General features: G+C 30.4%; 2 protein-coding genes and 1 long non-coding RNA gene across 6 annotated transcripts; 2 read left to right on the top strand and 1 right to left on the bottom strand.

Moving 5' to 3' along the window:
* Positions 1-127: 127 nt before the first annotated feature.
* On the top strand, positions 128-9,375 carry LOC106682211 (1-acyl-sn-glycerol-3-phosphate acyltransferase alpha). 4 transcript variants are annotated; one of them, XM_014422944.2, is made up of 7 exons: positions 128-991; positions 1,076-1,132; positions 2,429-2,603; positions 2,839-2,972; positions 3,880-4,061; positions 4,493-4,658; positions 5,587-9,375. In XM_014422944.2, the coding sequence occupies exons 3-7, from the start codon at positions 2,431-2,433 to the stop codon at positions 5,703-5,705; spliced, it is 774 nt and encodes a 257-aa protein (XP_014278430.1). In that variant the 5' UTR covers positions 128-991; positions 1,076-1,132; positions 2,429-2,430; the 3' UTR covers positions 5,706-9,375. The 4 variants fall into 4 exon arrangements, with proteins under 4 accessions (XP_014278430.1, XP_066905513.1, XP_066905512.1 ...); XM_067049412.1 differs by lacking the exon at positions 5,587-9,375 and adding an exon at positions 4,725-4,834; XM_067049411.1 differs by having other exon boundaries at positions 128-1,132.
* On the bottom strand, positions 2,520-11,727 carry LOC106682212 (uncharacterized). Its single transcript, XR_001343386.3, has 3 exons — positions 11,656-11,727; positions 4,739-4,845; positions 2,520-2,588 (listed from the first exon to the last, which is right to left on the bottom strand). It is a non-coding gene; the product is annotated as an uncharacterized lncRNA (long non-coding RNA).
* A 65-nt stretch (positions 11,728-11,792) lies between these two features.
* Positions 11,793-20,609, top strand: Nmd3 (60S ribosomal export protein NMD3). Its single transcript, XM_014422941.2, has 11 exons — positions 11,793-11,952; positions 12,030-12,164; positions 12,240-12,390; positions 12,469-12,603; positions 14,778-14,886; positions 15,157-15,307; positions 15,930-16,072; positions 16,788-16,939; positions 18,084-18,199; positions 18,283-18,450; positions 20,322-20,609. The coding sequence occupies exons 1-11, from the start codon at positions 11,903-11,905 to the stop codon at positions 20,506-20,508; spliced, it is 1,497 nt and encodes a 498-aa protein (XP_014278427.1). The 5' UTR covers positions 11,793-11,902; the 3' UTR covers positions 20,509-20,609.
* Positions 20,610-23,542: the final 2,933 nt, after the last annotated feature.

Below are 23,542 nucleotides of genomic sequence, written 5' to 3'. Positions count from 1 at the left end.
CCACGTAATAGCTATTTGTTCCAAGTTCGTTCCGCATGCGCAGATAGGTGATAGTACTACCAACTATCAAGTAAATTATGATAGTACGACAGCAAATACCAGTGTACCTCGATGTTAGTGACTGCAACAGCTGCCACTACCACTATTACTGTCACCGCGATCCTTCACTTTAGGGGTGAAATCACACAGTTGTGCAGAATCACATTTTATCTTTATTTATATCCTAATAAAAACTTAATTTTAATAAATAAATCATTTTGTAACGTTTGTTTTGGATCTGCTTTAAAACAAAAAATGTTGAACATACTAGCTGTCACCTTAGTCATAATATAATCTATCCTTTACACACTTTCACACTAAATATGTGTGTGAATATTCTTCTTTTTCTATTTTTTATAGATGGTTGACTATGCATTAGATGATTTGGGCTATGGTCAAGAAAAACAATAAAAAAATAGTTGAAACTATTTTAAATTTTTTTTTTTATTTAGGGCAATATTTTATTTTGTTATGTTTCAGGAAATGGTCAGAGGTGCGGTCAGCAAATAAAAAAAAACTTATTTATTTGTGCCGATGTTTCGACCGGAATTTCAGCCCTTCATCAGGGATACTCCTGCAGAGTTTCTGACTAGAATGGTGTTTTTTGTTTGCTGAAAGCACCTCCAACCATGGTCAATTATTAACACATCATTTCTTTCATGTTGGTGGCTTAGCATTTCTAAAATAGATAAAGTAACATTTTATAAATAATAATAATAAACTGCTCACAATTGTCTTAATTTTTATTCATATAAAAAAAAGTGGAATTTAAGTGGTGTATTAATTTCTTAATCTGTTTTAAATAATATGATAAAATAATGAATCTCACTGAAAAATAAATGAAGAACCTTAGTAAAGTTTATAATGAAAATTGTTAGTACATTTTCATTATAATTGGGAGACCAGAACTACGTCCAACAATAAAACTCACTTCCACCCATGTATTATGTAGGTAAGGTACACGACCAGATTCAAAATGAAAATTAATAAAAACATAAATTCTATTGTTACTTTAATTATTTTACTGGCGTTTCAGCCCACATTGTTGGTTACCATCAGGGCTACAAATGGAAATATGAATAAGTGGCAATAAGTAAGAGTGTATAACAATCATAGTCATAACTAATTATATTCTAATCTAATATAATAAAATAGTTGATAAAGAAATATGTGTAGATAAAGATTAGTGGGGAAAATAAAAATACAAAGCTGTAGCCTAAACATAAATTAAAAGCATATTAAATTATAAATATGTATTGATTATCAATTTTCTTTGGCTGGCCAAGTTGGTGCCATTTCATTATCGCTATGAGTCCAGTGAATAAAAGGAGATAGTCTTTTTTTTTTTTATTACCTTCTGCCTAGTCTTTTCTGGTTAATGGTGATAGGAGCGGGTTATTTAGAGGTAATTAAACTATCTGAACAATGGTGGGAGGGTCAGGTTTTTATTCCGTGAGCACCATGAAATAAAAGTCAACTCCTCCAGGCCCGACTTGAAGCAGCTACAAAACAGCCCAAAAGTGAAGAGGGAATCTAAGCTCAAACACCATTTGAGAGAATGGGACAGGATATAGTGAATAATATAATCCAACAACCTGAGAGCTACTCTTCATAGCACTGCAGGGAATAGAAAAATTGTCTGGATTTGAGCTAGGAGAGCCTAATTCAGTGTTATATGAACAAAATATAATTTATAACTAGAAAATAATCATAACTTTCAATAAATAATTTTAAACTGTTAAATATATAACTGGTTGAGGATGATTAGGATAGAATTTAAACATGTTCATTTAAATCAAATTTATTTATATTAATATACTTCTGGGTCTATCTGCTCAGTTACAATTACTGTTTGGTGCCCAATGATCTGGCAGCACCCAACCAGACATATTTAACCTCTGATTTTATTTCTTTACCCATAGCAACTGGCAGCAGCAGTTATTGAGAGTATTATCGCTTCGCAAATGTATATACAATATAGATGTATATCTCCTAGTGGAGATGAAATGCTGAGAAATCCTTGGTTTTTTCTTTGTACCTACAATTTGTCTCTCAATTCCTGGTGGACAAATCCAATCATGTTGGAACCTAGAGTTCATACTTATTTACATTAATAGTTTCAGAATGTCAGGGTTTTGAGAAATATCATTTTAGTTCTAAATAATCAGAGATACAAAATTAAGAACAGGAGAAATGAAACAAAATCTTCTTCAGGAAGTAAAAAATAAGTCATTAATTATTAGTGATCAGTTATAATGAATCGAACAAAACAATGTTTTTCAAAAAAATTGAATCATATAGAGAAAAAATCATACAATTATCAATTAGTATCATTAAACAGTATTTATTATATTATCTACTTAGTATTTCTATGATTCTATTTCTCCAGGTATGCTGAAGGGTACTGAAACACGATACAAGATGTTATTTCCAGTTATCACTAGTAAAGTGTGGAGAGCTGTCACATACTACACTAAATTTTTCCTATTAGGAGTGTGGATGTTATCTTCATTTCTCATAGTTCCACTGATGTGTCGTAAACCTGGGCACTACAAAAATAAACTGTAAGTAATGCTGATTAAGTTAAGAATTAGTTTCTCCTTGGTTCATGTTTACACTAATAGCACCAATAACTTTATTTCATTTCATACTTTTCATAACCAAAAACAACTAGACTGTGATTGAAAATACACGTAGGTATAGAAACCTGAATACTTTCTAAAATCCATAACATTCCTCCTCATTATGTCACAAAACAGATGAGATGTTGATCTCTTATTATTATTTATTTTTCTATAGTGTATTCTGCACTTATTCTGAGGTGATTACAAAAATTATAGGAGTCAGGTGGACTCTGATGGGAAAAGAAAATATAATAACTAATGGCGGATCAGTTGTTGTTATGAACCATCAAAGCATACTTGATGTTATAGGTAAGTATTTATTCATCAAGTATAGAGCAATTAATATTAGGTGAACAAGAATTACAAAAAAAATTAGAATTAGATATAAATTAACAAAATAGTATGAAAAGTATATAGAAATTTAACTTACTCATTGTTTTCTTTACCAAAATTATAGAAAAACTAGTATTAAAAGTATTGAAGAGAATCATAACAGGGTTAGTAAAAGAAGGGAATCAAATCACTGTTTATTAGGCTAATTAAGTCTTTTAACATGTTTTCAGGAAGGGAAAATCTTGCTACTATAACCTTATAAAACATATATTAAATAGCTGAAAGAATTTGTAATGATAAAAAAATTTAAATCATCTTTTGATTACAACAATGACAAAAAGAACATTGAGGTCCTTATGTCAAATGGAATAAATATTTATTGGTATAATGTGACACAAAGAATACTTAAGACATTGTAGCACTGAAAACTAGTTCCAATCTACTTGATTTTTTAAGAATACAATTATATCATTTTACAATCAACTAGTAAATGAATTTTTGAGCCTCCCAAGACCATAAAGTCAATTTCACAAAAAGTTGCAAATATGTCTTTATTCTACTGGAATAGTGACATAATCTTTATCACATGACTAATAATAATTTCAAAATGAACTATCTGTAATATTAACCTGTTTTATGGATAAGTTAAATCTTAACAAAAATACTGAATGGAGAATTGAAAAACAAAGTACTCAACAATAAGGATTTTTTCCTTATTAAATTACATTAAAGAAAAATAAATAGGATACTATTTAACTAGGTTTCTGCAAGGAACATAATATGGTCACATAGGCCTGTTTGATGATATGCACGAATAACTGGAGATTATCAATTCACATTCAAATTCAAATTAACATTTTTATGTATTAAAGATCAATTTTAGGAACCAAACCACTAATTCAAGAGAAGGCAGTCACCAATTGGGTCTCTAAAAAAGAAGTATGGTACATGGTTCCATTAGCGACTGTTTTCTGGCTGTGTGGTGCAATTTTTATTGACAGATCTCATAAGAAGGAGACTTTAAAGAAAATGAATAGATTATCTGAAGCAATAATTAAAGATAAGGTACTTTCCCCTAACTAATTTCTTTTTAACAAATTTTAGTATATTACTATATGTTTAAGAATTTCAGATTTCTTCCTTCAGCTCAGCAAAAATAATTATAATTATTGCTTGAAGAAGTTTGGCGGGGGGGTGCGGTCAGCAAAGAAAAACATAAATAAACAAAACGATATTTATTTATTTTATGCCAACGTTTCGACCACCCCCGCTGACCGCACCCCCCGACAAACTTCTTCAAGCATTAATCTACGGTTAACTATCTACACCTAATTATAATTATTTTTAATGCAAACAACCTTTTTTTTTTTTTTTTTCAAGAATTACTTAAATTGCTTCTGTAACTATTAAATAGAATACAAACGCTTCTTAATAGTGAATAATATTTTAATTTACTAACTTCAAATTAATTTTAAAAATATGTTTTTTTTTTACAGAAAAGAATATTGATATTTCCTGAAGGAACAAGAGGTGATGGTAATAAATTCCTTCCTTTCAAGAAAGGTGCTTTCCATATAGCCATATCTGCTCAGGCTCCGATTCAGCCAGTAATCATGGGGAAATATAAATTTTTGGATCATAAAAACTATAGGTTTGATTCGGGTAAGCACTAAAGTTTTTATTACTTCAAGCTAAAATGATTTCAACTAGTTTTTTTTTTCTTTTTAGTCATAAATACAAACCAACTAACAAACTGGTATTGCAAGAATGGTAGAAACAGTTTTGAGTATAGTTATCACTTCTCATTGTTATGGCTCCTAAGATCCATACAGCCATGAACACAAAAAACCTGAAATACAAACGACATTATGTGAGAAATTGAAGTACTAACTGAAAAAATATTGTACTCAGTCATTGAGTACAATATATCAGGAAGGTGAGTAGAAAATATCAGGAGAAGAAAGTAACTTTTAGCATGGCTGTTATACACTGGTTTTGGCAATGTTGTAAAAAATGTGAAACTTTTGAAAAATGCTGCAACTATTACAATAGGCTCGACTTGTCTTGTTACAAGGCACATTACGATGCTCCTGCATTTTTAATATGACATATTTTGTACAAGATATGTACTCAATGACATTAGAAATATCAGTGCAATGATAAAGGAAATATTTCTGAGGATGGAATTTGAAGTTATTTAATAAAAGATGGATGATAATGTAAGATTTTATTTGCTTAAATATTAATTGAATGAATGCAGACCTCCCATTAAATTAAGAAGAATATATAATTATTTCCATTTATATTGAGTTGGATTATGTTGTGCTGTGGGGGTTATTCAATATAAATAAATAAATGTGGAGGTTAATTTAAGAATAAGTAGGCTGAGCATCAGGAAGTTGAATTTCTAATACTTTTAAGTAAGAAGCATATCATTGTATAAAACATTATATCAGGATTTTCCCTAATATAACATAGAATTTTGGTACGGGAACCATAAGCAGTAAATTAATTCACTAATTTAATTTTACATCATGTGAAAGTTGTCAAGATACTTCGATTTAACATCTTTATTTTATTTATTTTTTAGGGGAAGTAATTGTAAATGTATTACCATCTATCCCTACAGTTGGTTTAACTGCAGATGATGTCACTTGGCTTATGGAGAAAACAACTGCAGTAATGTTAAAAGAGTATGAAGCTCTGTAGATTAATTACAATGAAATTTATATTAATTTTAATTAAAAAATGTCAAGTAAATTAAATTACTGTATACAAGTATTAACTTTTGTGTGAAAAATATTTACAGGTTACTTATAAAGTGGATAAAAACAGAAATAATCATTCAGCTTCATCAATTTTTGTTGATTCTCAATTCAGTTAAAAAGTTTGTATTTGGAATAGTCGATCAGATTAAGTGACCAGCTTTGAAATTTTGAATTACATACCTTCTGTGAGATTTTGTAAGATCTACTGGTTTGCATAGCAAAAAATAATAAACCCATAGTAGGATCATTCTATTTAAAGAGGTCCTGCACTTGTTGCTCGACTATTTCAGAACAAATTCCTATGTTTTAAATACATTCCTTGATGTTTTTGTAATTCAAAAATGATTTATATTCATTTCATTGCATCCACTTTTCAAATGGCACCCATTTCTGTTCCGAGGTCAACAATGGCTATCATTCAAAAACTGAATATAACAAAAAAATTATATTTTTGATTTACCAAATCATCAAGGAATACACTTATTCAGTATGAAGTTTTTCTGAAGTTATCAACTAACCATTTATTTTGTTTTTTACTGGAACACTAATAATGGACTGACACAACAACTAAATTAACAAATTCTCAGAATAAATTTATCTAAAAAACAGTTGTATTTTTAGTTCCATACTAATTAATTACACTTTTCTTTGTTGTGTTTATTTTATTTGTTTTATCGTTTGCATTGTATCTGCAGAAAAAGGGAGTAAAATTGTTAATTTTTTTATAAAGAGAAACAATGTTTTTTTTTTAATTAGCATTTTTATATAATGAACATCGTTTATATCTCATTACATTTGAATTTAAATCTGTAATATATGGTGGAGTTTGATGGAGTAAATTCCTTAAAGTTAGTTTTAAAACATCATACAAAAACAGGATAGATCGCCACTCCAGAAGAATAATGAAAGCACTGTCAAATTGACTTAATTTTGTTGGCAGACTCAACAATGCAATTACTAGATGTTTGTAAGTCGACATAATTATACTATCAAAATTCCTCCCTTAGTAAATGTTTAAGTGTAATTATCTCGACTTACAAACATCTCGTAATTGCATTATTGAGCCCGCTAACAAAATAAAGTCAATTAAAAAAAGAGTTAACAGCGCCGTAATTCTTCCAGACCAGTTATTTATATGTATTTTACGAGCTATGTGGGAGAATTTTGAAGGTAATCATTGTTTCTATTGGAAGGTATCTAATTTACTTAACAAATTTTGTGAGATTTAGTAACTTTAGGTAAAATAATTGAAAGTAAGTCACACAGAAAAAGAGATGTAATAATAAATTATTATGTTTTTTCTGCTCGCATTTCATTGAAAAAACGTCCGATGACTATGTTAAATTAATTTCGAAAGGGTTAAATGTTTACCGCCCCAGTATTTGCCATTGCATTGAATTAATTTAACTCTGTATTTTTTTAGTTTAATTGTATATTTACGAATTTTGTTTACATCTATTTTTCGTGTTTTGTAAAAAACGTATAAAATAAATATATTTTTCATATGTATTTTGTTATTAGTAGTGCCCTCTAAACATCAACAAAGGGGTAACAGCTCGTAAAAACGTTTAAAAGTTTAAAATAAAAGGCTCAGTAAATCCGGAATACTTTTGACATAGAGCGTATTACAATCTATAAATAATAGACAATAGAGTGTTTTAATAATATTGTGTTATGTTCTGTACTGCCACCTTTACTATTTTAATCAATGGTTTATTTTTACCGAAATTTATATTATAAATATTTTTTACATTATGAAAGAGATGGAACACCGATGTTTATTCCACATTTATCACAATCACTACTTCGCGAGAGTTCGTTTGTTATTCATTCTGATCTTAAAGTTTTTTTGAACAACTATTCTGTTTTATTAAAATAAATCAGAACGAGTTGGAAAGCATAAACGTTAGCCTCATTTTCATGTGATTGATGAATATCGTGCGTACTACCATCTAGCAAATACTGATTACTATCTTTACTACCTTGGAACAAGTAAAGTACGCACTTACCAGCAGAATCAGTTCAGATTTACCTTCTCAAACAAGAAAAAACCCGGATAATTTACATTATGGAGTAGTTTTATAATTATATTGCACAACACTAAATATTAATTGGCCAAGACTAATATATTCACATAAAAATGAAGTAATTGTAAGAATTAAACAAGAAAAAATAAATGAGTACATTACAAGAGCGAGTTCAGGATAACACAAATTATATGCTAAATTAGATTATAACTGTGGATATTTTCAGGAGAAAGATAAATCTCTACATTGTTCGGCTGTTTTTTAAAGTAAAATATGAGCTCCTTAATTTCCAACCGAGACAGAATAAACTGGAAAATTGCTCCTTATGTAACATGAATATATCGGAAGATACGTTTCATTTGATAGCAGTTTATTTAATATTAAAGGACTTTAGGGTGTCATTTTTAAGGAAACAACGACTAAATTTATTGGAAACTATAAAGATGCTGAACGGCCCAGATTATAAAAATTAATATCTTTATTTAAAAACAAGTTCTAGCTTTGAAAGTTTGTCCCTATATGTTTAAACGAACACTCCGACAGATGAACAAAAGCTCATTGCCGAAAATTCGATTTTTCGAAAATTATTTTGTGTATGTAAAAAAATAAAATAATTATAATAAACTTCTATATATCTATCATATATTATGTAATTAAAAAGAAATTAACTATACACTTCTAGTCTTATTATGTGGGCAAGAATGAGGGTTAAGAAAATAATGAAAGAGAACAATCTTTAGTCCCAGGTGTTATTTATCTAATGAGAAGAATAATTCAACTATTATTATGATGTGGTATTGTATTTATTCTATCTACATAAAGATTTGTCCAATCACAAGACATTTACGTATTGCAAGAAAAAAACTCGTATAATGAACTCGTTTGTTATAGATACATCATATTAAAATTATTAATTACTTGATACTACGGTAAAAAACGTAGGTTTGTTGAATGTATGTTTGGAACTTTCTCTTGGTATAAATGTAATACATAGTTGTTTTCGCCAACGTACTCTTGAGAATTACTTTTTTTCATATTAAATAACTCATTCGTGCACTGTATTAAAATCATAATATATAAAACCCATAATACCCACTCGTAACGTTTCTTCTTAAAAACACTTTGTCATGTACTTCTTTAATTCTGAGTTTAGCCGTTATCGGCGCAGAATACCACTTGGTGGTTGGATTTCAAGCTAACAGGTTAAAAACCTCTTAAAAGACCGTATCAAACAACATAAATATTCTGTTTCCTCACATAATCATTCTGCCTCTAAACTTTCGGAACATTCTCGTTCTTTAAATCATTCCTTCGATTTCGATAAAACGTTCATACTTGCTATAGTTCGTAACCATGACAAAAGGCTCATCTCTGAAAGCCTCTATATCCAATTAGAACCTTCTTCCGTCAATTTAAAAACAGACAAGCACAACTTATCATTAACATAATCGCAAATAGTTAATTATTAAAAAAAGTATATAATTTTTTTTTTATATTCATTTCTTTTGTTAAACTTTACTTATATTTTGTCTCTTTATCAATTATTATGGTTACATATATTTTCTTTCACTCAATTTTCTTTTTCTTTCCATTTTTAAATTATTAATAGCTAACATATTCATACTTCTTTGCATTATATAACTTCATTTTTATTTTATTTCTTTAATTATGTTATTTTACCTACTTATTCAATTACCTATGTATACATTTTATTTTCCACTTCTCTCATCACTTCATTTTATTAATTCCATTCTGTAAAATTATTCACTTTATGTCATTCTGTTTATACTTTCTTTTTTATTTTCTATACAAATTGGTTGTTATCTTGTTTTGTTCTCAGCCATGATGAAGGCTAGAAACTCTAGCCGAAACGTTGGCACAATTAAATAAGTTTCATAAACTTATTTGTGTTTCATTTTGACCGCACCCCCAACCATCTCCTCGTACAAGTCATCCACCGACAACTATCTCTCATAATTATAAGATGTAAATCTATTCGGATTAATTAACAATTATTCAGGATTAACATTTATTCAACTAGGTACCAATAAATCTGATAATGGTTACAGGATTATGAATTAATTTTAATATGATTCACGCAACAGCGTTTTCAACAATGAAGTTGTTTATATTCAAATCAACTATTTTAAACATAGCTATATAAAAATAATTTTGTGCAAAACATTACGTTCAAAATTGTTGAGTCTACTTTGAAACTTCCAGTGTATTAGAGTAATAAATATTTATATTTTCTGCTAATTATGGTTTATTAAAGTGAAATTTACTTCAGTATGGTGGAGCAAATAGACCTGGATGAGCCGAAACATATAACGCTTTCTCTTACCCATAAATAAGCACTATAAAATATTGGGCTAACTTCTTAGAACCCTGTTTCAATAAACTTTTTATATCCATGTACAATGAAGTGGTCTTCAGCATCAGCTAGATCTTATCCACATTGAAACTAGCCTGACAAAAATCAAATGCGGAATTTTTAACATTGTTTCTTCTATAATACGTTCAATTTTGTTAATTTAAAATAATTGATTGTCTCTCGTTCTCAGTAGTAATAAAAATGGATAAATACGAACTATAAAAGAATATGAAGGTTAACTAAAGGAAAAATCGGTTTTTACTCAATCGAATAACAATAAGATAGACTGGGACATTGCTAATTTTGTAGAGAACCCTCATACAAGACTAAAAAGACAAGAAACTGCTCGTAGATTCCGACTATTGCAACATTTACTAGACAAACGGTCTAAATTGCCAATCCATTACAAAAGACTGATCTACATGACTATTATAAGGCCTACCTGGACATACGGCATTGAGCTTTGGGGCTCCACTAAACCATCAAATTCCTCCAGAATCCAATCCTTACAGTCCAAAATCCATCCATCAGGACCTCAATATTCCATATGTTGCCGATTTGGCCAGAACCAGATACCGTTCCTTCCATAATAAACTTCTCAACCACCCAAATCCACTTGTTTCTAACCTGGCTTCTTCTTCATTACCTAATAATCCTCCTAGGCGTCTGAAAAGAAGATGGCCTCGAGATCTTCTCCTCTAGAAATGTTATTGGAGTTCTATCAGTGAGTAGATTCTCCACATGTTTTATCATGTCACTATGTCACCTACAGAAAATTTACTTGTTGTATGTATGTGTATACAGTTGTAAATATCAATAAATAAATTATTAAAAAAAAAAAAAAAAAAAAATTTGTAGAGCGCTCCACATCTTCTGATCCCATTCCGTAGTAAACGGCTTTGTTTTTGTTCTTAATAGACCTTTCAGAGCCAATTTAGCGCTGTAGTGAATATAGAGTTGGTTAAAAGTAAATTTTGAATTGGTTTTATTGTGCATTTACTTATTAAAAACCTTTCAGCTAACACCCGAATATCAGAAAGGATAATTAATAAAATAGGTGAAAGGAATATGGTCCGGGTGCGGTCAAAAAAACTCAAATAGTAGAATATACTATTTTATTGAGCCAACGTTTCGCCCCACGTTGCAGGGCTATTTTGACGGCAGTCAAAAAAAAAAAAAAAAATTATTTTTTTAATTAATAAAATAGTTCTAAAGATGGATCCCCAGTGTTTCTGGACCCTCCCACAGCCCACTGGTACTCCTATTCGGTGTTTTAAATGAAAAATAGTCCAAAAGAATGCTAAAACTATTTCATGCCCATGAATTTTCAAAATCTAGCAATAAAACAATTTTATGTCGATTTTTATGCATTCTGAAGGTGTATCCGCCAAAATCCTAAACAATCGTGGACGATTTACGGGCTAATGGTGCAAAATATCGCACAATTAGTGTGGAATAACGAAACCAAGGATAGTGATACGGATACTTACGTCTTATACCGTCTAATGGCTAAAAACGCTATAAGCTGGAATAAAATCAGTAACATATTGAATGGAAAGTAACGATACTAGTTTCGTAAGTATCGGACAAATAATATCGATAATATAGAGTAAACTTCCCTTATTATTGTAATCTAGTTATAACCTCCCTCTAACCTGCTACTGTCACAAGTTAGTCGCACGTGATTGTTAAAATGTCTGTATTTTTTTCTTCCAAGTGAAATAAAACAAATTAATAATGGAATACATATCTCCAGAGGTGGCCCTTTCAAACGCCACCAAAACAATGTAAGTATACTTTATTTATTGTATTTCAACTTTTGGTGTAATTAGTAATTAAATTTATATTTTCATACCTATTTCAGATTATGCTGCGAATGCGGTGTAGCAATTGAACCGAATCCAGCGAATATGTGTGTAGCTTGTTTAAGGACTCAAGTGGATATCACTGAAGGTATTCCTAAACAAGCCACTATTCACTTTTGCAGAGGTTGCGATAGGTTGGTTGTATAATTCATTCAATATAATTTTTTTTGTTTTTAATCTTGTTTTTGATGAAATTTATTTCTCTCTAGGTACTTTCAACCTCCTACTGACTGGATTCATTGTTCTTTAGAATCAAGAGAACTTCTACAGCTATGCTTAAAGAAATTAAAAGGTCTTAACCGGGTTAAATTGGTAGACGCAGGTTTTGTATGGACTGAACCTCATTCAAAACGGATCAAAGTTAGACTCCAATCCAGTCATTTTCATAATCAGCTTACTAGTTGACTATGTTAATACATCATATTGTGCTGATTGCAGGTGAAATTAACAGTGCAAGGTGAAGTTCTTGGGGGTGCAGTTCTTCAACAAGTATTCATTGTTGAATATACAGTTGCCCATCAGATGTGTGATGATTGCCATAGGACTGAAGCTAAGGACTATTGGAAGGCGCTGGTTTGTATATCTGTATTAGGAAATCAATAGTAGTAAAATGGTTATTAAGTAATTGTTATGGAATTTTAGATTGATTGGAGTAATAGTTTTCTTCATTATATTACATGCTTTATATTAGAAAGAAACAGTTTTACAATTTTACCCATACTTATCTAACCCCTGAGTGATGTTATTTATTATTACTAAACTTTTCTGATTAATGTTAAAGTGATAAAAAAAAAAAAAAAAATGTATTTCAAGTGATACAAGCACATACAAATTTTAAATACTTTCAAATTTGTTCAGTTTATAATCAGGAAATCCAGCAACAGTTAGATTAAAGAGGAAAAAAGTTAATTTCCTTCTATAAAAAAAAAAAGTCTCCTTAATGACCAACTTTATCGAACCTCACTCCTAAATATGAAAGGCAAATTGAGACAATGATGATATGATTCTTGCACAGGGTATGGCCACATATCTGTCAATGATAGAGGAGAATCATCTGAGAGTTTGGTCTTGTCTCTCGATTACCAGAGGATATTGATAAATAATATTTATCAAAGATTATGTTAGAAAGCAAAGACAATTTTAGAAAAGGAGGTTGTGGATGGAACATGATTGAGATTAATGGACTTGGCTTTAACAGCAGTTACCTTACTCTGCCTCTCAGCAGAAGAGAATGCAATTTGAAATATATAAATATAATTAAACTATCGTTGATATTTCAAATTGCTTTAAAGGGGAAAATAAGTCTAAAGATGTCACTTGTAAGCTTCCTATATATTCACAACACTAGGAATATTATCTAGCATTCGCTTAGAAAGATTGTCTACCTGATAAGAATTTTGATAATAATTTTTATCTATTCAACCCTGCTGACAAGTACTCAAATGCCCTGGCCAGACATTGTTTTATCTTTTTGTGGAAATTTTAGCCAACACTATAAATAATGGTATATAAACAACTTCAAGTTATGCTCATTTCACTTGTTATTAAGTGTCTTGTGTCCATGTAGAAGTAAATAATAAGTAATAAAATTCTATAAATAAATAGTAGTATAAAAAGTTTTTTTGTTATTATACACTTGGTATCATACACATTGTTACATCACTGACAATAGTTTATAATAATAATGATAATTAGTAATAAAATTTTTGAAATTAAAAATTTCCCATCCCTATACTAAAAGGGGCAGCAGTAACGTGCCAGTCTACCAATCCACAGGTTGTCGGATCGAATCCCGATCCCACCCGGGCTTTTTTTCAAGCACAAAATAATGCAAAACTCACTGACAATCTCCTCCCAGGCATTTGTGAGGCCCGTTAGACAATGGGTGGCACTCACAAAAAATAGGTGTGGAAGTGACGAACCCACCCTGCGAAAAAACCACGTCAAGAAATGCGCGATGTATTTCCTAATACTGGGAATATTACATCCTAATATTGGTAAATACATTGCGCGAGGACTTAGGCCTCCATGGTCTGTTGCCCATAGAATAATAATATTCCAAAAAATACCAACCCAGATTGCTGATTCTGATGTTTATTTCATGGTCGCTTCATAAATTTTCAAGAGTGGTCTCATAATCCAAAATTTATTGAACACTTTTATACAGTGAACTAAAAATCTATGTAAGACCCTCTGGGATCAACACATCACCGACAGGGTTTTTCTGTTGATCATAGGTTCCCTGAAACTCTTCGAGCCAAGGATCTTTAAGTACCTCATTGAAAATGTCTAGGCCGCTGGAATTGAGCCGAATCTCCTCCCTCTCAGTTATTTCTTGATTTGGAAAAACAAAATGAAGTCACTGGGAGCTAGGCCAGGGGTTTTGAGTAGCTGCAGTAGTGTATCCATGTTAAATTTGACCAAAACTTCAGTTATGGTGCGCGAGGTTTAAGAGGGTGCAGTCATTGTGAAGAACCCAATTGTCTTTGATCTCTAGGCAGACACGATCCTTCAAATAGCACTTAATCTAACAGTAAGATGAAGTTCATGCACTTTCTAAATTTTTATCATTTTGGCTTGTTGAAGGTCTCCCAGGGTGACTATTGTCTTCAATGTCCTCCTGGCCATCTTTCTGTCTTTTTAAAAATAATTTCAAAGTTGAACATTTAATAGAGTACTTAATTAATCAGTAGTTATTGTTTTTATATGGTTGAACAGTGTTTGTACTTCTGTTTTCCTTTTTTTAGGTTCAAGTTCGGCAGAAAGCTGAAAATAAGAAAACATTTTATTACTTGGAGCAATTGATACTGAAACACCGAGCTCATGAAAACACTTTGGGTATCAAACCAATTCATGGTAAATATATTTTTTGTTCATAACCCATTATGGCAACACCTATTATGATATGAAGTCTGAAGTTTTTTTGGGCCTATTTTTTTTTTTATTGTAATTTTTTAATAGAATGTGTGTTAGAAAACTGTAATTTTTGCTTTAGGGAATTAGGTAGGGATAATGTACTTAATCCCAATTATTAACATGGTAACTTTCTTGATTTATATTGTCTTTCTGAGATCTGTAAAGTATTAATTTTTTATTAGCTTTTTGCTTGATATTTTATAATTTCAGAGGGTCTCGACTTCTTCTTTGCTAATGAGGCACATGCTAGAAGAATGGTAGATTTTCTGAATACTGTCATACCTTGTCGATCTCAACACTCTAAGAAGCTGTTGTCTCATGATGTTCACAGCAACACATATAATTATAAATTCACATTCAGGTATATATTGTTTAGTACCTTGGTACTTTCTGATCAATGATATGCATCAATTATATGTGTTTAGAAATTTATTAATAGTGTATAATTTGGATATGACTGAGTTTTTTTACCAAGTCGATCATTCATAATTGAAATACTGAGCATTATTTTTATTACATACTCAAAGTGTAAAAATTATTGAGTAAGTAAAATTGTTATGGTGATGTAAATTAAAAAATCATTTTTGATATTCATCATTATAGTGGAACCCTGTTTACTCTTCGCATAAATCCACCAGAAGGATATATGTGGTTTGTTATAATAAATAAAGCATATGATTTTTAAAGCAGTAACAACTGATTTTTGTAGTTCAACTAATTAATAACTGCTAGGTCCTTGCCTGTGCTATTTCCAAGTAATAACTTCTCGGGAATGAATTGAACAGAAATATAATTTTATAAACAACTAGGTTATGTTTTTATTTTTTTGTTATGTTGTGACTCATTTCTGAAAATTTATTATTCAGTAATTAAAAAAATAGACTAATATCCTTAGTTTTATGAAAATAATATTGATGTTTAATGATTATTTACTATTAAATCCTTTCAGCGAATAATTGCAAAGACTTTTTGTTCTTTTTCAGTGTTGAACTTGTCCCTATATCGAAGAACAGTGTGGTATGTCTTTCAAAGAAAATGACCCATCAGTTTGGAGGAATCAGTCCACTGTGTTTAGTTATGCGAGTTACAAATAATATTCATCTTATAGATCCATGTTCAGCTCAAAGTAAGTATTTTGATTTTTTTCTGTTGTATTTTTATTATTTTGTAGTTAAAAATGTGAAGGAAAAAAATTTAGATGTTGAGGGTAACAAAAATTTTAAGATAATTGCATTCTAATTAACTAGAATTAGAATTATTCTATTTATATATCGAACATCCATAGTATGTTAGGAAAAATGAGCCGTCAGATCAAGAGGGTTGGTGGCACTGAACTATATATCTGGTGAACTAACCCATCCAACCCTTAGTTACTGACACTTCCTCATGGAACACCCCACAAAGTTTAAATTCATAACCAGTATCCAAAAAAACATAAATAAGCAAATTTTCATAACTTTTCTCGTGATCCCTTTACCTTGATCCTCATTTGACTGAACCTCATCAGAATAAGCATGATTGCTCCTAAACAAACAATGAGTATTTCCATGGTATTGTTTATTTATGTACTATTTATAAACTCCTATGCGACCAACAATCAGCTAACTGATTGATTCATTAGAAACAAGTTTTTTTAACTCCTATGCACTGGTGAAAAGAACTCATGTGTTGAAAAATTGTGACAAGATTTAAATTGACCATAAAGAATCCTGTGTTATTATTTATCACATGTGCAATACTTCTATAAATCCATAAGATACATTCATAACAGTCAACACTTAAAATGTTTTATGATGGTATATTTTGTCTTTGATGTTAATGATTACCCGCCTTGTTTTCAGTCACTGAGATATCTGGAAGTCACTACTGGAGGGATCCTTTTAATTGTATATTCAATCCAAAACAGTTGACTGAGTATGTCGTTATGGATATTGAGCCAATTAAGGACAAGGAGAGAAAATATTTTCCTGGCCAAGGTCCCATTTCTCATAAGGTACATTCTTTCTGTAATCATTTTATTAGCATAAAATCACTTTAATTATTATTTATAGAAAAAAAGTTTATCCTTGATCAATTCGAGGGGGGAGGATTAAATCAAATTATTTTATTCAACAGAGCAGAGTATATTTAATTTATCTTTTGGTATTATTATTATTGGCGCGACAGACCATAGAGGTCCAAGGCCTCGCGCGATGTATGTAGGAAATACATAGGGTTACATAACGAGGTTTTCATAGGGTGGGCTCGTCATTCCCACGCCTATTTTTGTGAGTGCTACCCATTGGCTTACGGGCCTCACAAATGCCCGGGGGGAGGTTGTGAGTGAGTATTGCATATTTATATGCTTGAAAAATCCCAGGTAGGGCTGCGGACTTGATCTCATAACCTTCGAGTTGGTAGACAGGCACATTACCACTCTGCTACCGTGACCCCCCTTTTGATATTACAGCTCTATTTTAATTCTTGATCAAATATTTATTCGGTTTTATTGAATACATTTTTAGTTATATATTCAACCTCTTGTTTAGAATTTAGTGAATGCATGTATACCTGTAGTATTAGTTATGGATTTGTGAGTTTGTATACATGTTAAAATAATTAATTAAAAACATTTCATTGTTACTCATGATTTTTTATGCCACTTTTAGAGCTTTAAATTGGTGGTTATGAATAAAAGTTGTGTTCAATGAAGTCCACAGTAAATACTTCTAAATTATTTGTAAAAAGTAGTTTTTTGCAGGAATGGACGTCTATATAAATAGAAATTGACGTTTGAACTGGATTGTGCCCAGAAGGCAGCTTATTTGGAATTTTACAGTTGTTTAGTCTATTTTCAGCTGGTTGGTTTCCTTATTAAACCGGGATCAATAAAACTGGATGGATTTCTATTTAACTCATACAAATGTTTAGTTATTGAGTTTTGTATATTAGATTGGTCTATTATAAATTGGTTCCTTTTTTATGTTGAATGTTTATTTTTATGCTTTTATTCTCTAGAAGTGGAATATTGCTTCCTGGCCATGTTTTTAATTTAGTCTCAAATTGAAAATTATTAACTGATGATTATTATAATCAGTAGGTCAGCATTAAAGTATTTACATCACTATTATTGCACAAAGTTTATTTTGCCATTTCAGCACGTACTAGCAGATGTTTGGTTGACAAAGGCTTCCGAAGTTGGCATCAATGATAATACAATTCACACAAGAACTCATTTAGGCCATGTATTAAAACCCTTTGATTCAGTTTTAGGGTAAGCATGCCTTTTATAATTTATATTTAAAATTTTTCCTTCTTGCATTTCTATTGTATGCTTAAAAGTTGATTTTTAATTAGGTACAATTTAAATGAGAGCAATGTTAATGACGATTGTTTTGAGAAGCTGAACAAAGATTTAATCCCTGAAGTGATATTGGTGAAGAAGCATTATGCTAACAAGAGGAAAAGGGCATGGAAACTCAAACATCTTCCACGAGATGACACAAGCATTGGAACAGGGAACCAGTGAGTACTCTAGTTTAATTGTTATCAATTTTGTTCGTCATTTTATGAGTCCAGTGTTTTAATAGTGCAGGCTCAGTTTTTATCGATTGGGATCTAAAATTCAATATTTTAATTGATAGATCTTTAAATGAAGGAAAGTATTTATACTACACCTCAGAATTTTATTTTCAGATAGTTAAAAATATTTCATTGTTATTCATGATTTTTTATGCCACTTTTAGTACTTTCAATTGGTGGTTATAAAAAAAAGTGATTATGTTTAATGAAATCACTTTCGGGTGAAATGTAAAAGTTTTTAAATCAATTGGAATCATTTAATCTTGAATGTTAGCTCTTTTGTTTTAACTTTAAAACCTGGAAAAACCAACTTTATTACCGCTATAAATCCTTGAATTTGAGGAATGCTCTTCAGATCCAATATTTATGTGGAATATTCCTTTCAAAATTAAAGGTTATAATTATTTTTAAAAAATTGAATCCAAGTTTTCAGTGAAAATACAAGTTTTAAGGTTCCCTTAGTCCAAATTACCAAGTCTAGCTCAAAAACCAAAAGTCGCTTGAAGCTAAATATGTAATATATTTAAGACAGGTATAAGCCTATGATAAAATCATAGAATGTAATGGAGAATAGTGAGCAACAATGAAGTAAGATATCTGTTCTAACATTAATTTGCCTGTGTGAGCTCATGGGTAGTTGGTTTTTTCTGTTTTACCGATGTTTTTGTCACCATAATTATTTTTTTCACTAATTCTATATAGGAGACTTTCAGTTGACAAGATAGCTAAAAAAATAAAATCATTCTTAGTATCTTTAATATTGATGTTATAACAATTTATCCATTAATAAATGGTTAAGAGCAGAATCTAAATTTTAGAAAACTGTTTCATTTTTATATTTCTGCCATACTTTTGCTTAGGAAAAATGTTAAAATTGGAGTAGGTCAGATTATCAAATGAAATACTCATTTTGAAATTTTGTACTACTAAGTATGCCCACAGTGAGTAATTTAGAAATATGTGTTCTGAAACAAGAGAGAATTTCAACTCTAAGGAGAAGGATGAGTGGATACACCTGATTCTAAAATTCATGAGAAAGATTGAAATAAATACCAACTGTTGGCAGCCATAATTCTTGTTTGAATTATTGTATTTCTCTTATTGTTAACCCATACAAAGGAGTTTAAGGTCATAAATTCATACATGTAAAGTTTCAATGCTGTTTCTTCTAAGGGGCATCACAGATCAGTTTGCATGTATGAATTTTTTTTTTTTGTGTAAGTCTACTCAGAGAGTTATTTTATTTAAGACTGATCTTTCAAGTATAATTCTTACGACTAAAAAAGTTCTACATGCTTCAATCACTATATATTTCAGGCAGCCCATCTTTATTTGCTTATATAGTTAATACATTTTTACATGAAATTGTCCTACATCATAGTGGACTCAAAGTAACGTCGCTTTGAAAAAAAAATTGAATTTTTTTTTTAAGGGAGCCATTAAATTAATTAAAAAATGCCATGAAAAAAAAGAGATAATTGAAAAAAAGTTCTGAATTTTGTGTCCTAAGCTCTTATGGATATACTTGGTTATTGGTAATGCTATTATTAACGCAACAAATAGCTAAGTGCCAACTTGTCTAGGAAGAGGATACTCCCAAGTATTTGATTTCTGAATGCACAAAGTTGGCGAGTTTCTGACCATTGTTATTTGTGATGCGAATTGATTGATATTGCTTTAGATTTGTACGTAACTCCTGGGCATTGTAGAAATCGTTTTTATCTTCATCGAATTGTATTTACTTATGTTATTATCAATACTATATATTCTCATATAAAATTATTGGTAATAAAACATTTTTGTAATTGTTTCAGGGACTATAATGAGTTTCTTGATGATTTGGAGGAGGACCCATTATACAGACAAAATATCAATATTTATAGAAACAAGAAAGTTATGCCTGTTGATACAGATGAGCTAGAAGACCCATTTGAACCCCGTATAACTCTTGAAGAGATGCTCGATGATCTTAATATTGATGATCCTGATGAAATGTCATAATTATTTTAATTAGGCTATACTGTATAAAGCATAAATTAGCCATATTTTATTTTCTTATTAATTAATGGTAATGATATGCAATTAAAATGTTTATAAAATAAGTTTAATGTCCTCAAAATTTCCCATTGATTACTTAGATTTTACAATATTTCATTTAATTTAATTTTAAATGAATAACATTAACAAGGGGATATGAATAATATTAATAGTAAATATAGGTGAGTGCACAGTGTGTCCTCACTGAGTTTTATTTCAAAACTTGGTGATCCTAATATAAAAAATAGTGTTAAAATAAAAATTATAAAACTTTTGGTGATAAATAAAAAATCAACCCATATCCAACTGTTTCACTCAATGGGCATTAAGAGCTGAGAAAATTAATAAAATACCCTGCTAATACTTTATTTTGTATGGAAAGTTAAGAAAATGATATTGACATGATTCTTCCACCAATACATTTGAACATATAGAGAAGATTAAAGAAAAATGCAATTGTTAAAAAATAATCACTTTTTGATTAAATAATTTTTTTTAAATATTTAAATTACTAACTCTAAACTAACTTCACATATGTTTTTTTACACCAAATGGTGGCAAATTTTGATTCAGCACTTCAAGAAACCAGTGTGTTGAAAACATTATCGGAAGAAATAATTGTTGTTTCATTTCAATGGGTCTATTGAATTATGTGTAATGAGAAAAGTGTTCAATTATGGATTAAAGTATGCTAAAAAAAATTGTTTCAACAATGGACCAGATCTGTTTTTAACACTTTATAAAACAAATCCTATACTAGACAATTCTAAATATAATAAATTTTTAAATAAAAATTCGTCCAAGCCCTCTTCAATTTGCTTTTTTTATTCAAAACCTACTCCTATGTCAGGAACCCTCTGACCCATTCAAGCCAAATTTGGAGTGTTGCTTAAACTAAGCAACCTACTTGAACCACGGTATTTATACATATTTTCGAACCAAAGTTGTCTCCAAAAAAATATCAATGTTGTTTTTATTGTGGATGGAAAAAAGAAGCTACACTCTTTTTAACAAGTTCAAGAACTTCGAAATGGGATCACCTGAATGCAAGATACAGAGCTTCTAAAGGTTAGAATAGTTTATTAGAAATAAGGTTAGTTTAGTTTAAAATTATAACATTTCTTAAATTTATTAGATTAAAAAGAATTTTTTTTTTAATCTATGCATTTTTCCTTGTATTTGCTCTAGAAATGAAAGTTTTGGTGGAAGAATCATGTCAATATCATTTTAGAAATCCTAGAAATAAAATAAAGCAGTTTCAGGGTGTTTTTTCTAAACTTCCAAAGCCCACTAAATGAAATGGTTGAATATTGGTAGATTTCTTTCTATATAGAATCACTCAAACAATTTCGATCACACTATGCATTATTGCTGTTAAACATAATAATGTGAAAATATCAAATCTGGAAATAGTATTTTTTTTTTTCATAAATAAAAGCAATTGGTATCATTTTGAACCATTTGGAAAAAACAACCTCTAGGAACAAACATCTTTCTGAAGAAAGGATCATCAAAATCTAAATGTATTCTAGTCCTAGGAAAAGACTCTTTAGGGCAGTCTCAATATCTTTCACAACTGCCCAAGAGGTATCCATCCTTACTGGCTTTGCTATGCCTTAGTCTCTTTGATGTCAGTAAAGGACATAACAACCCAAAGCTAGGAAAGAAAATACCTATCCTAAACTGTTCAGGCATTTCTTTTAAAAGAATTTATGAAGACATAAATATCATTTTTTAGTCGCTATGAAATTTCCCTGCAGACATTGTTTAGTACAAATATGATATTTTCAAAAATACCTGATATAAGGCTACTATAAAATATAGATGCCTGTATCTAAACAATTCTAAATTTCAAATATTTGTCAAATTGATTTATCATTACTTCAAAAATTTTCTATAAAGGAAAGTTTTGCATAAGAACTTCATTTTCAAATTAGTTTCCACCTCAAGAAATTCATTTCTCTATCCTCCTAAATGAAGACTTGTTTCGCTTCAAAGTAACCCTGCCACATTTCTTCAGTGATTTGGGCACACTCAACGTCCTAATGCTTGTGAAATGCCTCCCTTTCAGATTTTATTCTACTGCTGGACAAATACTTGATGCAAATTTTGATGTGATGTGCTGAAGGAGCCATGAACACCCCTTATAAAAATACTGCCAGTATTCTCATATTAACATATCTGAATTTCCTGACAGTCGCAGTCGCAGTATCCTGCTGAGACCAGTCTACACATGGGCCAACCCTTTCTCTCCTTGCATTAACACAGGTGTGTAAGACAAGGTCACTTGCCAGATTTGGATCCCAAACGTTCATAGATAAGGTTTTTGAACAAGTTCATATGTTCCCTTACTCAACAATAGAATCCGTTTCCTCAAATCACATTGATTCTACAAGTGGTAGGTGCAATGAATTGGCATTCTTTGAGGGGGTTTATTCGGGTGCCATGTTTTTAACCTATGTAATAACAGAGGAGTAGGTAGATATTTCAGTAATTAGAAAACAAAATAGCAGTCTATTCATGAATTATATCAGTTACATTAACTACCTAGGAACATGCACATGTATAAAAAGTACAATAGGAGTAAGAAGATACCTATTTCAAAAGCAACAGACTATCGATGAATAATGAACATAACATCTTTTGAAGTGAAGTTCATTAATGATGTACTACATTTCAAGAAAAAAAATACATAAGAGTAAACTGATTTTGTGATGCAAGATGAAACGGGAGTAGTGGGGAGGAAGAGGGGCAATACTGGGTAATTCTTAGCAGGAAAATGTTTATATTCTATTAGGAGAGTAAGAGCTTAACAATCCAGGCAGTGCCGATCATTTTGGGTCACTACTTGCAATCTCATCATCTATTACAATATAAAAATTTTCCTGCTAGAATTAACTTAGGAAATGACTCATGTTTATTATTATTAATGGGCTAATATTTTCTATCTTAAAAAATAAGAAGGAAAGTATGATCATAATTAATTTAATACATTACT

This window comes from Halyomorpha halys, unplaced genomic scaffold, assembly GCF_000696795.3.
Source record: "Halyomorpha halys isolate HHAL.00 unplaced genomic scaffold, Hhal_1.1 Scaffold396.1, whole genome shotgun sequence".
NCBI lineage: Eukaryota > Metazoa > Arthropoda > Insecta > Hemiptera > Pentatomidae > Halyomorpha > Halyomorpha halys.
This window is presented reverse-complemented; position numbering and strand designations above follow the sequence as displayed.

What these genes read in the sequence shown, in the direction of transcription:
- Nmd3 (XM_014422941.2), top strand. Translation starts at nt 11,903, where the DNA reads ATGGAATACATATCTCCAGAGGTGGCCCTTTCAAACGCCACCAAAACA. An exon ending in AATTATAAATTCACATTCAG is followed by an intron (nt 15,308 to 15,929) that starts GTATATATTGTT and finishes GTTCTTTTTCAG; the next exon opens with TGTTGAACTTGTCCCTATAT. An exon ending in CCCTTTGATTCAGTTTTAGG is followed by an intron (nt 18,200 to 18,282) that starts GTAAGCATGCCT and finishes ATTTTTAATTAG; the next exon opens with GTACAATTTAAATGAGAGCA.
- LOC106682211 (XM_014422944.2), top strand. Translation starts at nt 2,431, where the DNA reads ATGCTGAAGGGTACTGAAACACGATACAAGATGTTATTTCCAGTTATC. An exon ending in AAGCATACTTGATGTTATAG is followed by an intron (nt 2,973 to 3,879) that starts GTAAGTATTTAT and finishes GATCAATTTTAG; the next exon opens with GAACCAAACCACTAATTCAA. An exon ending in AAGCAATAATTAAAGATAAG is followed by an intron (nt 4,062 to 4,492) that starts GTACTTTCCCCT and finishes TTTTTTTTACAG; the next exon opens with AAAAGAATATTGATATTTCC.